This window comes from Oncorhynchus tshawytscha, linkage group LG16 (assembly GCF_018296145.1).
Source record: "Oncorhynchus tshawytscha isolate Ot180627B linkage group LG16, Otsh_v2.0, whole genome shotgun sequence".
In the NCBI taxonomy this organism is placed as follows: Eukaryota; Metazoa; Chordata; class Actinopteri; order Salmoniformes; family Salmonidae; genus Oncorhynchus; species Oncorhynchus tshawytscha.
This window is the reverse complement of record NC_056444.1, coordinates 27,323,814-27,340,457: the sequence shown is the minus strand read 5'-3', so window position 1 is coordinate 27,340,457 and position 16,644 is coordinate 27,323,814. Positions and strand designations below refer to the sequence as shown.

Below are 16,644 nucleotides of genomic sequence, written 5' to 3'. Positions count from 1 at the left end.
AATCCCCAAAAACATTTCCACTACATATCAGCCCTGCCACAAAAGGACCAGCTGACATCATGTCAGTGATTCTCTTGTTAACAAAGGTGTGTGTGTTGACGAGGACAAGGCTGGAGATCACTCGGTCATGCTGATGGAGATCACTCGGTCATGCTGATGGAGTTCGAATAACAGACTGGAAGCTTCAAAAAGGAGGGTGATGCTTGGAATCATTGTTCTTCTTCTGTCAACCATGCTTACCTGCAAGGAAACACGTGCCATCATCATTGCTTAGCACAAAAATGGCTTCACAGGCAAGGATATTGCTGCAAGTAAGATTGCACCTAAATCAACCATTTATCGGATCATCAAGAACTTCAAAGAGAGCGGCTCAATTGTTGTGAAGAAGGCTTCAAGGCAACCAAGAATGTCCAGCAAGCGCCAGGACCGTCTCCTAAAGTTGATTCAGCTGCGGGATTGGAGCACCACCAGTACAGAGCTTCCTCAGGAATGGCAGCAGGCAGGTGTGAGTGCATCTGCATGCATAGTGAGGCGAAGGCTTTTGAAGGGTGGCCTGGTGTCAAGAAGGACAGCAAAGAAGCCACTTCTCTCCAGGAAAAACATCAGGGACAGACTGATATTCTGCAGAAGGGACAGACTGATATTCTGCAGAAGGTACAGGGATTGGACCGCTGAGGACTGGGTTAAGGTCATTTTCCCTTTCCGATTGTTTAGGGCATCCGGAGAAAAGCTTGTCCGGAGAAGACAAGGTGAGCGCTACCATCAGTCCTGTGTCATGCCAACAGTAAAGCATCCTGAGACCATTCATGTGTGGGGTTGCTTCTCAACCAAGGGAGTGGGCTCACTCACAATTTTGCCTAAGAACACAGCCATGAATAAAGAATGGTACCAACACATCCTCCGAGAGCAACTTCTTTCAACCATCCAGGAACAGTTTGGTGAAGAACAATGTCTTTTCCAGCATGATGGTGCACCTTGCCATAAGGCCAAAGTGATAACTAAGTGGCTCGGGGAACAAAATATCAATATTTTGTGTTCATGGCCAGGAAATTCCCCAGACCTTAATCCCATTGAGAACTTGTGGTCAATCCTCAAGAGGCGGGTGGACAAACAAAAACCCAACTCCAAGCATTGATTATGCAAGAAAGGGCTACCATCAGTCAGGATGTGGCCCAGAAGTTAATTGACAACATGCCAGGGCAGATTACAGAGGTCTTGAAAAAGAAAGGTCAACACTGCAAATATTGACTCTTTGCATCAACTTTATGTAATTGTCAATAAAAGCCTTTGACACTAATGAAATGCTTGTAATTATACTTCAGTATTCCATAGTAACATCTGACAAAAATATCTTAAGACACTGAGGCAGCAGACTGTGAAAATGTATATTTGTGTCATTCTCAAAACCTTTGGCCACGACTGTACAACTCCCTTCACAGAACAGCGCAAACTGGCTCTAACCAGTATAGAAAGAGGAGTGGGAGGCCCCGGTGCACAACTGAGCAAGAGAACAAGTACATTAGAATGTCTAGTTTGAGAAACAGACGCCTCACAAGTCCTCAACTGGCAGCTTCATTAAATAGTACCTGCAAAACACCAGCCTCGACGTCAACAGTGAAGAGGCAACTCCGGGATGCTGGCCTTCTAGGCAGAGTTCTTCTGTCCAGTCTGTTCTTTTGCCACTCTTGTTTTCTTTTTAATGGCCAGACAGATATGGCTTATTGTTTGCAACTCTGCGTAGAAGGCCAGCATCCCGGAGTCACCTCTTCGCTGTTGACGTCGAGACTGGTGTTTTGCAGATACTATTTAATGAAGCTGCCAGTTGAGGAATGTGCTTTTCTTTCTTTCAAAAACAAGGACATTTCTAAGTGACCCCATATATAAATAAATAAATAAATAAATAAATAAATAAATAAATATATATATAGACATATAAACAGACAGACAGTATCTCTATAGTGTAACAGAGGATGATTCTCCTGGATGTGGGACATAATTGCTTTAGATGACGAGAGAGTTCCTCTCCATGGGCTTCACTGGTGCATCATGAAACAGGCATTTTGGAGACCGGTGTGTGTGTGTGTACCTGATATAGAAGCCGTCCCCCGGTGTGTCTTTAACCATGTTGAAGTCGTCAGGTCGTTGTTGGACTCTGAGAGTGACTGTCTCGGCCGGCTTCAGCATCTCTACATACATCTCCTCCACCGTCTTGTTCTTCATATTCACTGACCCATACTGAGATAGGGAATTGGAATTTACAAACCCCCTTATTGGGTAAACATCATTACACAAAGAAATGTAAAAACAATTATGACAGAGGGAGAGGGGGGGGAGAAAGGAGAGAGAAAAATGAGAGAGAAGAGGGAGAGGGGGGTGAGAAGGAGCAAGAGTGTGAGATACAGAGAGAGAAAGGGAAATAGAGAGTGAGAGAGATGAGTGATAGATTTTGGCAGTGTCTAGACCAATCAATACATTCATTTCAAAGCCCTGGGCTGGTCCACAGAGTAAAACAGACTCCTTCAGCCTCTGTGGTTTTTTGGTTGCATGTCTGTCTATTGATTAGGAGGAGGACAAGAGAGGAGGAAAATGGACAGAGTTCTGTTCTGATGACAAGGCTCTAGGCCTGCTTGAAGAACAGAGATTAAAGTGACAGAGTGGGAGCATGACAGGAATGGGACAGTGCGAGTTACTCTACTTCTAGAGATTGGCCGTGTAGGTACACCACAGTGTACAATGAGAGAAAGAGAGGAGAGGGGCAATCGATAAAGGAACAAAGACAGGCAAGGAAAACAGCGATGGGCTTTGGCAGAGATGCTGCACAGTGAAAAATGTTCGCTCATAAAAAAAAGTTGTGATAGACCTTGTGTCCACCTACATGCTGGTGTATGTAACCTACCTCCAGTATTAGGTCCCCAGGCTGCAGGCCCTCTGGTCCCCTAGCAGGGCTGTCCTCCTCCAGACTCTTTACATAGACCCCCCGGAGGTTCCCTCCACACAGCCCCAGCCCCAGCTCTGCACCCTGGGCCCTGAGCACCGTCACCACCCGCGGCTCACACACCTTACGACTGCCCTCTGACGACACCCTGGAGTGGAGAAGGGAAGAATGCGAATACCTTACCAAACAGAAATGTGTCTTCTGCCGTACCCAACCCCTGCAATATACACAAATCCACATGAAGTTGGAGAGGCTGGAGCAGTCAGAGGTGGGCCCGGCAGAGGTGTGTGTTACCTGATGAAGCTGTGAGGACTAGTTGTAGGGGTGGTCTGTTTGGAGGAGGGGGTGAGTGTTCCTTCATCCTGTTCACTCAGAGTGTCTATAGTAGATTGGTTGTCTGGGGTGGTGGCTCCACTGCCCTGGGGCGTGAACTGGCTGCTCACCGGCTCCAGACCAGAACTACACGCGCAGAGAGAGAAAAACCTTAGAATGGGCTCCCGAGTTACGCAGCAGTCTAAGGCACTGCATCTCAGTGCTAGAGGTGTCACTACAGACACCCTGGTTTGAATCCAGGCTGTATTTTCTTAACTGACTTGCCTAGTTAAATAAAGGTTAAATATTGGTACCATCTATTTAAAAAGTGGTAAATGAGGCCTGTATATTTTATATGACTACGAGATTTGTCATGGCATGTCCTAGGTCAATTTTACACGCCTTTTGAAGTATGAAAGACTGACATTATCTTTGATTACTCGTATATTTATGTAAATTGACCACTGGGAAGAAATGTCATTGTTTACCTGGATCGTGAGGGGTTTCCCAGCTGGTACATGTGGGGGTTGTATTGAGCCATAATGGTGATGGTGTCACACTGCTGACCAATGATCAGCCTGGCCTGCTGCTCTGTGGCATTACGCAGGTTAATACCGTTATACTGGAGGTGAAGAGAAAGTTTAGATGTTATTGAAAAATCCTCACTGAAAATAAATAGCACTTCTCAATTCTACAGGCCATATTCAGGCATTAATAATAATAATTTTATTTTTTATTATTGAATATTCAAAACTTGCAGTGAAGCCGCTCAACAACTACATCATACAAGTCATCTAACAGATCTCATTCAGAGCGATACACAGAAGCATCCAGGGTCAATGCCCTGCTCAAGGGCTCGTTGACAGATCTCCCACCAGGCCAAAAAACGTGAACCTGAAACCTCCAAGATCCCCCCCCACAGTTCCCCAATAGCTGTCCCTCAACCATTTGAGACCACTCCCACAGTCAGGAAGAAAAATAAAAAATAAAATTAATTCCATTCCCCACCCCCAAGAACCCCCCAATGCACCAACAACCAAGAGAATGAACTAAAGAGAAAAAAGGAAAAGACAGAAGAAAACAGTAAACAACAATGCAAAAAAATTAAAATAAAACATGTAAAACAAAGGACATCAAGGACAACTAAAATCATAACAGCAATGCCAACTTTATATGTTTGTGTGCATGTCTGGCACTATTACATGTATGTGTGTGTTCTTGTATGTGTTTATTTGAATGAGAGCATGTGTACAAACACCTGCACTGCATCAGCCTCGGCAGGCATTAGTTGTAAAAACACTGCCACTTAGTGTCATTTAAACATACTTTTTATTATGTTTCATTTAGATTTTTTAAATAATTCTTTTAGGTTTATCTTTGACCATCATTCCATCTCCCACACAGCAACTCCACTCCAACTTGTCTCCAATTCCACATACCAACCCTCAGCCCATCCCACCTATCTATCTCTGCTGGCCACCCACTTTGGGTTCCTACGCAACACATATCTTTCAACTATGCTGTGACGTTTAACGTACAATTTCAATCTATCTAATTGAATCCACAGATTGCGAGTTGAAGACAAATACTTTTACTAAGAGTATCAGTATATTAGCAATTGACTGACCCGGTCTCTCCATCTCCTAACAGTACTATTTCTAGGGTCAATTTTAGATCAATTCTATGCATTTTCAGCCATTCCTGAACCTGAGACCAGAAACAGGCTACCTTATGGCAATACCAAAATAAATGGGTTAATGAATCTGTAACAAAATCTGCAGAGCTTCGATGATTTTATGCCCCAAATATTAAACATTTTGTTGGTGGCAAGAATTCTATATAATCATTTTAGCTGAAAAGCAAAGTCTTGAATTTTGGGTTGTTTTATATATCAACTCATACACCACCCTGTACCATCAAATCTCTTCCCAACTATTTTGCAATCTGTATGGCACAGTTATCATTCTGGTCCTCAAATGGAACTGGTATACTTTCCTATGTATGCTATTTTTATTCCTCCACAATTATGATCCTTTATATTGGGCAGATAGACCAGTTCCCTACCTCCTCCCGCTGCCACCTGCCTCCTCCATTTTTGGGGTAATGCTGTAATCAATTGGTGGTACTCTTGGATTGAGCAGACCTTCCCATTCAATTCTGATAACTCCATGAAGGACATAACTCTCCCATTCCAATATCATTTAAGAACAATATACCTTTTTCAAACATCTTTCCCATAAATACAGATATTTTATCAACCAGCATATTTGAGTTCAGCCATAATATTTGTTCCATCTTTTCAGGAGGATGAAATTGAAATTGTAGCCAGCTCTGCAATGCTTGTTTGAAAAATAATAATTCAATTAATAGAAAATGCGACATGGCAATTTGCACAAAGGCAAAAAGGCCATTTTTAAACAATGGATGAGCTTTTCTTAGTAATCTACTTGAGAACCCTTTAGGGTTGAATGAGTGAAGCTTTTAGAGAGAGGTTTAGTGCTTTTATATTTAATAATCTCAACCCACCCAATTCATATTCATTATATAGATAGGCTCGTTTTATTTTGTCTGGTTTAGCGTCCCAGATAAAGCAACATTTTCTTTGCTCATATGATTTGAAAAATGAAAAAACATTTTGTAATTTTTTATTTAACCTTTATTTAACCAGGTAGGCTAGTTGAGAACAAGTTCTCATTTACAACTGCGACCTGGCCAAGATAAAGCATAGCAGTGTGAACAGACAACAACACAGAGTAAACAATAAACAAGTCAATATTAGAAAAAAGTTGAAAAAAAAGAAAAAGTCTATATACATTGTGTGCAAAAGGCATGAGGAAGAAGGCGAATAATTACAATTTACAATCACTGGAGTGATAAATGATCAGATGGTCATGTGCAGGTAAAGATACTGGTGTGCAAAAGAGCTGCTCAGATAGCAGATGTTTAAAGTTGGTGAGGGAGATAAGTCTCCAACTTCAGCGATTTTTGCAATTCGTTCCAGTCACAGGCAGCAGAGAACTGGAAGGAAAGGCGGCCAAATGAGGTGTTGGCTTTAGGGATGATCAGTGAGATACACCTTCTGGAGCGCGTGCTACGGGTGGGTGTTGCCATCGTGACCAGTGAACTGAGATAAGGCGGAGCTTTACCTAGCATGGACTTGTATATGACCTGGAGCCAGTGGGTCTGGCGACGAATATATAGCGAGGGCCAGCCGACTAGAGCATACAGGTGGTGGATGGTATAAGGTGCTTTAGTAACAAAGCGGATGGCATTGTGATAAACTGCATCCAGTTTGCTGAGTAGAGTATTGGAAGCTATTTTGTAGATGACATTGCCGAAGTCGAGGAGCGGTAGGATAGTCAGTTTTACTAGGGTAAGTTTGGCGGCGTGAGTGAAGGAGGCTTTGTTGCGGAATAGAAAGCCGAATCTAGATTTGATTTTAGATTGGAGATGTTTGATATGAGTCTGGAAGGAGAGTTTACAATCTAGCCAGACACCTAGGTACTTATAAATGTCCACATATTCTAGGTCGGAACCATCCAGGGTGGTGATGCTAGTCGGGCGTGCGGGTGCAGGCAGCGAACGGTTGAAAAGCATGCATTTGGTTTTACTACCGTTTAAGAGCAGTTGGAGGCCACAGAAGGAGTGTTGTATGGCATTGAAGCTCGTTTGGAGGTTAGATAGCACAGTGTCCAAGGAAGGGCCAGAAGTATACAGAATGGTGTCGCCTGCGTAGAGGTGGATCGGGGAATCGCCCGCAGCAAGAGCAACATCATTGATATATACAGAGAAAAGAGTCGGCCCGAGAATTGAACCCTGTGGCACCCCCATAGAGACGGCCAGAGGACCGGACAACATGCCCTCCGATTTGACACACTGAACTCTGTCTGCAAAGTAGTTGGTGAACCTGGCAAGGCAGTCATTAGAAAAACCGAGGCTACTGAGTCTGCAGATAAGAATATGGTGATTGACAGAGTCGAAAGCCTTGGCCAGGTCGATGAAGACGGCTGCACAGTACTGTCTTTTATCGATGGCGGTTATGATATCATTTAGTACCTTGAGCGTGGCTGAGGTGCACCCGTGACCGGCTCGGAAACCGGATTGCACAGCGGAGAAAGTACGCTGGGATCCGAGATGGTCAGTGATCTGTTTGTTGACTTGGCTTTCGAAGACCTTAGATAGGCAGGGCAGGATGGATATAGGTCTGTAACAGTTTGGGTCCAGGGTGTCTCCCCCTTTGAAGAGGGGATGACCGCGGCAGCTTTCCAATCCTTGGGGATCTCAGACGATATGAAAGAGAGGTTGAACAGGCTGGTAATAGGGTTTGCGACAATGGCGGCAGATAGTTTCAGAAATAGAGGGTCCAGATTGTCAAGCCCAGCTGATTTGTACAGGTCCAGGTATTGCAGCTCTTTCAGAACATCTGCTATCTGGATTTGGGTAAAGGAGAAGCTGGGGAGCTGTTGGCCGAGGTTGGAGTAGCGAGGAGGAAGGCATGGCCAGCCGTTGAGAAATGCTTGTTGAAGTTTTCGATTATCATGGATTTATCGGTGGTGACCGTGTTACCTAGCCTAGGAGGTACTCTTGTTCTCCATGGACATTACAGTGTACCAGAACTTTTTGGAGTTAGAGCTACAGGATGCAAATTTCTGCTTGAAAAAGCTGGCCTTTGCTTTCCTGACTGACTGCATGTATTGGTTCCTGAATTCCCTGAACTGTTGCATATCGCAGGGACTATTCGATGCTATTGCAGTCCGCCACAGGATGTTTTTGTGCTGGTCAAGGGCAGTCAGGTCTGGAGTGAACCAAGGGCTATATCTGTTCTTAGTTCTGTATTTTTTGAACGGAGCATGCTTATCTAAGGTGGTGAGGAAGTTACTTTTAAAGAATGACCAGGCATCCTCAACTGACGGGATGAGGTCAATATCCTTCCAGGATACCCGGGCCAGGTCGATTAGAAAGGCCTGCTCGCAGAAGTGTTTTAGGGAGCATTTGACAGTGATGAGTGGTGGTCGTTTGACTGCGGACCCGCAGCGGATACAGGCAATGAGGCAGTGATCGCTGAGATCCTGATTGAAGACAGCGGAGGTGTATTTGGAGGGCCAGTTGGTCAGGATAACATCCATGAGGGTGCCCCTGTTTACAGATTTAGGGTTGTACCTGGTGGGTTCCTTGATGATTTGTGTGAGATTGAGGGCATCTAGCTTAGATTGTAGGACTGCCGGGGTGTTAAGCATATCCCAGTTTAGGTCGGCCAACAGAACAAACTCTGAAGCTAGATGGGGGCGATCAATTCACAAATGGTGTTCAGGGCACAGCTGGGAGCTGAGGGGGGGGTAGCAGGCGGCAACAGTGCAAGACTTATTTCTGGAGAGAGTCATTTTTAAAATTAGTAGTTCGAACATGGACAGTGCAGAGACTTATTTCTGGAGAGAGTCATTTTTAAAATTAGTAGTTCGAACTGTTTGGGTATGGACCTGGATAGCCTGCAGAGTTCTGTCCTACTATCTTTGCAGTAGATTGCAACTCCTCCCCCTTTGGCAGTTCTATCTTGACGGAAAATGTTATAGTTGGGTATGGAAATCTCAGAATTTTTGGTGGCCTTCCTAAGCCAGGATTCAGACACGGCAAGGACATCAGGGTTGGCAGAGTGTGCTAAAGCAGTGAGTAAAACAAACTTAGGGAGGAAGCTTCTGATGTTGACATGCATGAAACCAAGGCTTTTTCGATCACAGAAGTCAACAAATGAGGGTGCCTGGGGACATGCAGTACCTGGGTTTACCTCCACATCACCCGCGGAACAGAGGAGGAGTAGTATGAGGGTGCGGCTAAAGGCTATCAAAACTGGTCGCCTAGAGCGTTGGGGACAAAGAATAAAAGGAGCATATTTCTGGGCATGGTAGAATATATTCAGGGCATAATGCGCAGACAGGGATATGGTGGGGTGCGGGTACAGCGGAGGTAAGCCCGGGCACTGGATGATGATAAGAGAGGTTGTATCTCTGGACATGCTGGTTGTAATGGGTGAGGTCACCGCATGTGTGGGAGGTGGGACAAAGGAGGTATCAGAGGTATGAAGAGTGGAACTAGGGGCTCCATTGTAAACTAAAACAATGAAAATGCCAAGAGTGTGCAAAGCTGTCATCAAGGCAAAGGATGGCTACTTTGAAAAATCTAAAATATATTTTGATTTGTGTAACTATATGATTCCATGTGTTATTTCATAGTTTTGTTGTCTTCAATTATTCGACAATGTAGAAAATAGTAAAAATAAAGAAAAACCCTAGAATTAGTAGGTGTGTACAAACTTTTAACTGGTGCTGTAAATTACTATAATGTTTTATTCCATTAATAGGAATAAACTTCATCACAGAATCACATTGACAATTTCCTCCTGATCTGAAATGTATTTGATCCTTAACCCTGCCAGGAAGAAAGGAAACAGGAAGTTACCTCGAGGAGTTGGTCACCGTACTCCAGGCCGGCCTGGTGGGCGATGCTGCCTCCCGTCACCTTGGAGACGAAGATGCCGCCGTTCTCGCCACCGACGATAGAGATGCCCAGAGGCTCCGCCCCTTTGTGAACGATCACGTTCCGAGGTTCCTCCAGGTACGGCCTGATGAGAGGGAGGGATGAGAATAAACATCAGGGCTACATGTCAACTCCCCAATAAGGGTCTGGACAAAAGTAGTGCACTACATAGGGACTAGGGTGCTATGAAACACACATGTTGATTTTCACAATACATAGGCATAGCTCATACACAGAGCCATATTATATTTCACAGGAAGGACCAACATTCAGAAAAAAAAGGGACAAACAGTGTGCTAAAAGACGAAGAAAAACAAAAGGTGGTGAGGTGGACTCAGAGGTAGCTTCACACTCAGCATCAGGACTAGGATTGGACCCAAACACACAGAGAATGCCATGCCATCTGCAAAAGTTCAAACCTTCAGTAGCATGCAGCTTCAGTGAGAATGACTTTACACATGAAACAAGGGGCCACGTAATTTCAAACAAGTCCAATCAAACAAACACAATTGAGAGACAGCACACATCAATCTATCAAATCTGAATCAAGAGGAATAGTTGGGCAAGTTTTCTGGATCTTTGTAAACCTAGCATGCATAGACCTGTTTGACTGGAAGGTGGGATTGAGGCCTAACTGTTGTTCGGGTTGAGAAATACCACACAACACATGCTTTATACATCCCAGGTGTCTAGACCAGATCTCGATGGGCTCTCTCCTTGTTACTAGGCCTCAGCGTAGGGGTTGTTTCTGGACAAGCCTGGGTCTCTCTCTTTATCTCAAGCATGTTAACAGTAAGATCATCTGTGTCTGAGGTAGATCCAACGAACCTGAGGCTCCTGAGAGAGGAGAACCTCGGCCTAGCAGCCAGAGGGATCCTCAGAAAAGACCTGTTATGGTACAGAGACCTGGAGACATTTACACACATGGCAGATAGAAGAAACGAGGGAGGAGATGGAGGAGAGAAAAGCAGACAGGGCAGAGGAAGAAAGACAGCAAGGTGGTGAAAAATAGAAAATATGCAGAGGCCAAACAGTCCTGCTGTGATAAGAAAAACAGAAAAATAAACAAGAATACTAGCCTGGTTCCTTCTGTGTGTGCTTTAGCAAATCCTTCTAACATCGTCATTCCACTGGCATAGTCAGGGGACTTGGCTAAAGCACAAACAGATCTGGGATCAGGCTACAAAGAGAAATGACAGCAGCATACTGCATTTACCAACAGCATTATAACTGATCTATAATCAATGCATCACACACTTCCTATTTGTATTATTGCCAAACCTCTCCTCAAGTACCCTCAGCCTATTCCAGTACATGCACATCTGATTCAACTAATAAAGGACTTGGTGATTATTTGACCAATTGAATCATGTGTTCTAGTACTGGAACAGAGTCACCACATAGAACTGCTGGTGGCAGGAGGTACTACAGACATGGTTTTACACCGTCCTGCCCTTTTCAAAATCATTCTTATTTTTTCCCCCACTTGTCTCATCTTTTCCTTCCTACCGGTCTTTCCTCTGCTCTCCTACTGGCACAGGGCTGACGGAGAATCTGGGCAGGGTGGAGATAGAGCTCTGTGATTGGCTGCTAGCGAAGGAGGAAGTCTCCAGGTTGAGAGGTGAGTGGGGTGGAGTGATGAGGCTGGGGCTGCTGCACTCTGAATGGGACAGGGAGCCTGGAGGCGAGGGGCCGGGGAGAGACGAAGGGAGAGAAGAGAGGGGAAGAAACTTAAAATGAGAATGTACTTAAACAATCCCAAAAGGAAAATGTGTTTGTCATTCTTACAACCGTAGTAAAAACAATTAAAATGCTCAAAACAGTTCAAACATGGTGGTAGGACGAGAGGGAGAGAATTGGTCCATAGTTCCAGTATCAAATCTAATTTTATTTGTCACATACACAGGGTTAGCAGATGTTAGTGCGAGTGTAGCGGAATGCTTGTGCTTCTAGTTCCGACAATGCAGTAATAACCAACAAGTAATCTAGCTAACAATTCCAAAACTACTACCTTATAGACAAGTGTAAGGGGATAAAGAATATGTACATAAAGATATATGAATGAGTGATGGTACAGAGCGGCATAGGCAAGATACAGTAGATGGTATTGAGTGCAGTATATACATATGAGATGAGTATGTAAACAAAGTGGCATAGTTAAAGTGGCTTGTGATACATGTATTACATAAAGATGCAGTAGATGATAGAGTACAGTATATGAGATGGGACATATGAGATGAATATGAGATGAATACTGCGGCTAGTGATATATTTTACATCATTTCCCATCAATTCCCATTATTAAAGTGGCTGGAGTTGAGTCAGTGTGTTGGCAGCAGCCACTCAATGTTAGTGGTGGCTGTTTAACAGTCTGATGGCCTTGAGATAGAAGCTGTTTTTCAGTCTCTCGGTCCCAGCTTTGATGCACCTGTACTGACCTCGCCTTCTGGATGATAGCGGGGTGAACAGGCAGTGGCTCGGGTGGTTGTTGTCCTTGATGATCTTTATGGCCTTCCTGTAACATCGGGTGGTGTAGGTGTCCTGGAGGGCAGGTAGTTTGCCTCCGGTGATGCGTTGTGCAGACCTCACTACCCTCTGGAGAGCCTTACGGTTGTAGGCGGAGCAGTTGCCGTACCAGGCGGTGATACAGCCCGACAGGATGCTCTCGATTGTGCATCTGTAGAAGTTTGTGAGTGCTTTTGGTGACAAGCCGAATTTCTTCAGCCTCCTGAGGTTGAAGAGGCGCTGCTGCGCCTTCTTCACGATGCTGTCTGTGTGGGTGGACCAATTCAGTTTGTCTGTGATGTGTACGCCGAGGAACTTAAAACTTACTACCCTCTCCACTACTGTTCCATCGATGTGGATAGGGGGGTGTTCCCTCTGCTGTTTCCTGAAGTCCACAATCATCTCCTTAGTTTTGTTGACGTTGAGTGTGAGGTTATTTTCCTGACACCACACTCAGAGGGCCCTCACCTCCTCCCTGTAGGCCGTCTCGTCGTTGTTGGTAATCAAGCCTACCACTGTTGTGTCGTCCGCAAACTTGATGATTGAGTTGGAGGCGTGCGTGGCCACGCAGTCGTGGGTGAACAGGGAGTACAGGAGAGGGCTCAGAACGCACCCTTGTGGGGCCCCAGTGTTGAGGATCAGCGGGGTGGAGATGTTGTTGCCTACCCTCACCACCTGGGGGCGGAAGTCCAGTACCCAAATGCACAGGGCGGGGTCGAGACCCAGGGTCTCGAGCTTGATGACGAGCTTGGAGGGCACTATGGTGTTAAATGCCGAGCTGTAGTTGATGAACAGCATTCTCACATAGGTATTCCTCTTGTCCAGATGGGTTAGGGCAGTGTGCAGTGTGGTTGAGATTGCATCGTCTGTGGACCTATTTGGGCGGTAAGCAAATTGGAGTGGGTCTAGGGTGTCAGGTAGGGTGGAGGTGATATGGTCCTTGACTAGTCTCTCAAAGCACTTCATGATGACGGAAGTGAGTGCTACGGGGTGGTAGTCGTTTAGCTCAGTTACCTTAGCTTTCTTGGGAACAGGAACAATGGTGGCCCTCTTGAAGCATGTGGGAACAACAGACTGGGATAGGGATTGATTGAATATGTCCGTAAACACACCAGCCAGCTGGTCTGCGCATGCTCTGAGGGCGCGGCTGGGGATGCCGTCTGGGCCTGCAGCCTTGCGAGGGTTGACACGTTTAAATGTCTTCCTCACGTCGGCTGCAGTGAAGGAGAGTCCGCATGTTTTAGTTGCGGGCAGTGTCAGTGGCACTGTATTGTCCTCAAAGCGGGCAAAAAAGTTATTTAGTCTGCCTGGGAGCAAGACATCCTGGTCCGTGACGGTGCTGGTTTTCTTTTTGTAATCCGTGATTGACTGTAGACCCTGCCACATACCTCGTGTCTGAGCCGTTGAATTGAGATTCTACTTTGTCTCTATACTGACGCTTAGCTTGTTTGATTGCCTAGCGGAGGGAATAGCTACACTGTTTGTATTCGGTCATGTTTCCAGTCACCTTGCCCTGATTAAAAGCAGTGGTTCGCGCTTTCAGTTTCACGCGAATGCTGCCATCAAACCACGGTTTCTGGTTTGGGAATGTTTTAATCGTTGCTATGGGAATGACATCTTCAACGCACGTTCTAATGAACTCGCACACCGAATCAGCGTATTCGTCAATGTTGTCGTCTGACGCAATACGGAACATATCCCAGTCCACGTGATGGAAGCAGTCTTGGAGTGTGGAGTCAGCTTGGTCAGACCAGCGTTGAACAGACCTCAGCGCGGGAGCTTCTTGTTTTAGTTTCTGTCTGTAGGCAGGGATTAACAAAATCGAGTCGTGGTCAGCTTTTCCGAAAGGAGGGCGGGGCAGGGCCTTATATGCGTCGCGGAAGTTGGAATAGCAATGATCCAAGGTTTTTCCAGCCCTGGTTGCGCAATCGATATGCTGATACAATTTAGGGAGTCTTGTTTTCAGATTAGCCTTGTTAAAATCCCCAGCTACAATGAATGCAGCCTCCGGATATATGGATTCCAGTTTGCAAAGAGTCAAATAAAGTTCATTCAGAGCCATCGTTGTGTCTGCTTGGGGGGGAATATATACGGCTGTGATTATAATCGAAGAGAATTCCCTTGGTAGTTAATGTGGTCGACATTTGATTGTGAGGAATTCTAAATCAGGTGAACAGAAGGACTTGAGTTCCTGTATGTTGTTGTGGCCACACCACGTCACGTTAACCATAAAGCATACGCCCCCGCCCCTCTTCTTACCAGAAAGATGTTTGTTTCTGTCAGCGCGATGCGTGGAGAAACCAGCTGGCTGCACCGACTCCGATAGCGTCTCTCCAGTGAGCCATGTTTCCGTGAAGCAAAGAACGTTACAGTCTCTGATGTCCCTCTGGAATGCTACCCTTGCTCGGATTTCATCAACCTTGTTGTCAAGAGACTGGACATTGGCGAGGAGAATGCTAGGGAGTGGTGCACGATGTGCCCGTCTCCGGAGTCTGACCAGAAGACCGCTTAGTTTTCCCCTTTTTCGAAGTCGTTTTTTGGGGTCGCCGGCTGGGATCCATTCCGTTGTCCTGGGTGAAAGGCAGAACGCAGGATCCGCTTCGCGAAAGTCATATTCTTGGTCGTACTGATGGTGAGTTGACGCTGCTCTTATGTTCAGTAGTTCTTCTCGACTGTATGTAATGAAACCTAAGATGACCTGGGGTACCAATGTAAGAAATAACACATAAAAAAAACAAAAAACTGCATAGTTTCCTAGGAACGCGAAGCGAGGCGGCCATCTCTATCATTTCTCAGAGGTAATCAGGTTGGAAATACCAGACACAAGCATGTTCACCCCCAGCTTTAACGTCGAGGGACCGAAAATCTATACGATTAACCAAGTGTTTCCCTGAGTTTAGTGTTATGACTCTTTTCGTCCCCCCTCTTTCAGCAGTAAATCACAGCACCTTTAAATGAGCTGCTAACAGGGCTGTCACATTCTCCTCTGAGAATACATGAGCGTAGTCAGCTGTTTGACTTGGAATAAGTTCTTTAGTTGAGTGGAAAATCAGTGCTCTAAAGGCCCATTGGGTCCAGCATCAGAAAATATTGGTAGAGATGCCCAATATTCCGGGAACAGGAATCTTAAGTTAATACATTCATTCATCCATCCAGCCATTTGTTTGTTCAATCATCCATCCATGCATAAATTAATCCGTTCATTGCTCTATCCATGCATGTACCTCTGTCAGAGCCCAGCATGGACCGTGGGTAGCGGGGAGTGGAGGGGATCTTTATCCTCTCTGTCCGGTACTGGACGTTACTGGACCAACCTGATGGAATAGAGGAAAAGTCCATGAGTGTGTGTGTGTGTGTAAGCATGTACTGTATAATATGAGTGTTGTGTGTGTGTGGCATGCGTGGGTGACTGACTGACTGACTGACCAAGGCCCAGGCGAGCGCTGGAGGGTAGTGAGTTGGTACCATGGGAGGTGTTGCTGCTGCGTGACGAGGACGATGAGTAGTCTGCTGCTGGACGCTTCTGGCTCAGGTCCAGGCTCAGACGACCCTGGTGCTGCGGACTGACACACACACACTCTAACTACATAATTCATGGGTTGCAATTAGCGTCATTTACGCACGCCATTGTTATAAAATGCATCTTGAGGACTGGTGCACGACTGAACGTGCACGACTGAACTCAATACATTCTCAAACAGGAGGACATTTCAAAAGAAGGCAACTAATTAGTAGAAAAACCTTTGGTCATCACTGTAATGTCGTCACAGACTTCACATGTTGTTCAACGTTAGCTAGCTAAGATTGAGGGGAGAGCATTTAACCTAGCTAACATTAGCATTGCTAGGTATTTTTAACAAACTTTCCTTACTAATAGCAACCTTGCCATCTGTCTAAAGTAAATTTGACTACATTATAATGATGACCAAGTTGTTTCCTACGAATTATTTGCCTACTTCAGCAATGGCATCATATTTTTAAGCCACTATACTGTAATTTAGACGAAACAGTAATTTGCCCCCGTTAAGAATGACTGGGTATCTTGGTTTTCGGGGCAGTTATTCTGTCTGGGGTAGTTACCTGTGGTGTTGGTTGTTGTGCTGGTGTTGGCAGATCTGGGAGGAGACAGAGGGACAGTTGTTGGTGTGGACTCTGTGGCTGCGGACTGTGTATACTGGGTTCCTCATCACAGCAGTCACTGCTGGACACGGGGCCAGGCCACGATGGGCCGAATCTGACAACACAACACACACTGGTTTGAGAACATTACCACACTGGTTAGATGGGAGGAACACACTGGTTAGATGGGAGGAACGGTTAAGAGCATTGGGCCAGTAATTCGCTGGTTCCAATTCCCAAGC

General features: G+C 45.4%; 1 protein-coding gene across 4 annotated transcripts in view; it reads right to left on the bottom strand.

Moving 5' to 3' along the window:
• LOC112253181 (disks large homolog 5) overlaps positions 1-16,644 on the bottom strand; it is a 102,690-nt gene that overhangs the window by 18,210 nt on the left and 67,836 nt on the right. For 3 of the 4 annotated variants that reach the window (XM_024425178.2, XM_024425174.2, XM_024425175.2), the window contains exons 19-28: positions 16,364-16,517; positions 15,710-15,846; positions 15,508-15,597; positions 11,288-11,456; positions 10,607-10,684; positions 9,701-9,863; positions 3,736-3,869; positions 3,230-3,394; positions 2,897-3,083; positions 2,087-2,235 (exon numbers count right to left, since the gene is read on the bottom strand). In XM_024425178.2, coding sequence (XP_024280946.1) covers positions 2,087-2,235; positions 2,897-3,083; positions 3,230-3,394; positions 3,736-3,869; positions 9,701-9,863; positions 10,607-10,684; positions 11,288-11,456; positions 15,508-15,597; positions 15,710-15,846; positions 16,364-16,517 — 1,426 coding nt within the window. The remainder of the gene's footprint in view (positions 1-2,086; positions 2,236-2,896; positions 3,084-3,229; positions 3,395-3,735; positions 3,870-9,700; positions 9,864-10,606; positions 10,685-11,287; positions 11,457-15,507; positions 15,598-15,709; positions 15,847-16,363; positions 16,518-16,644) is intronic. The other variant, XM_024425176.2, reaches the window with a different exon arrangement.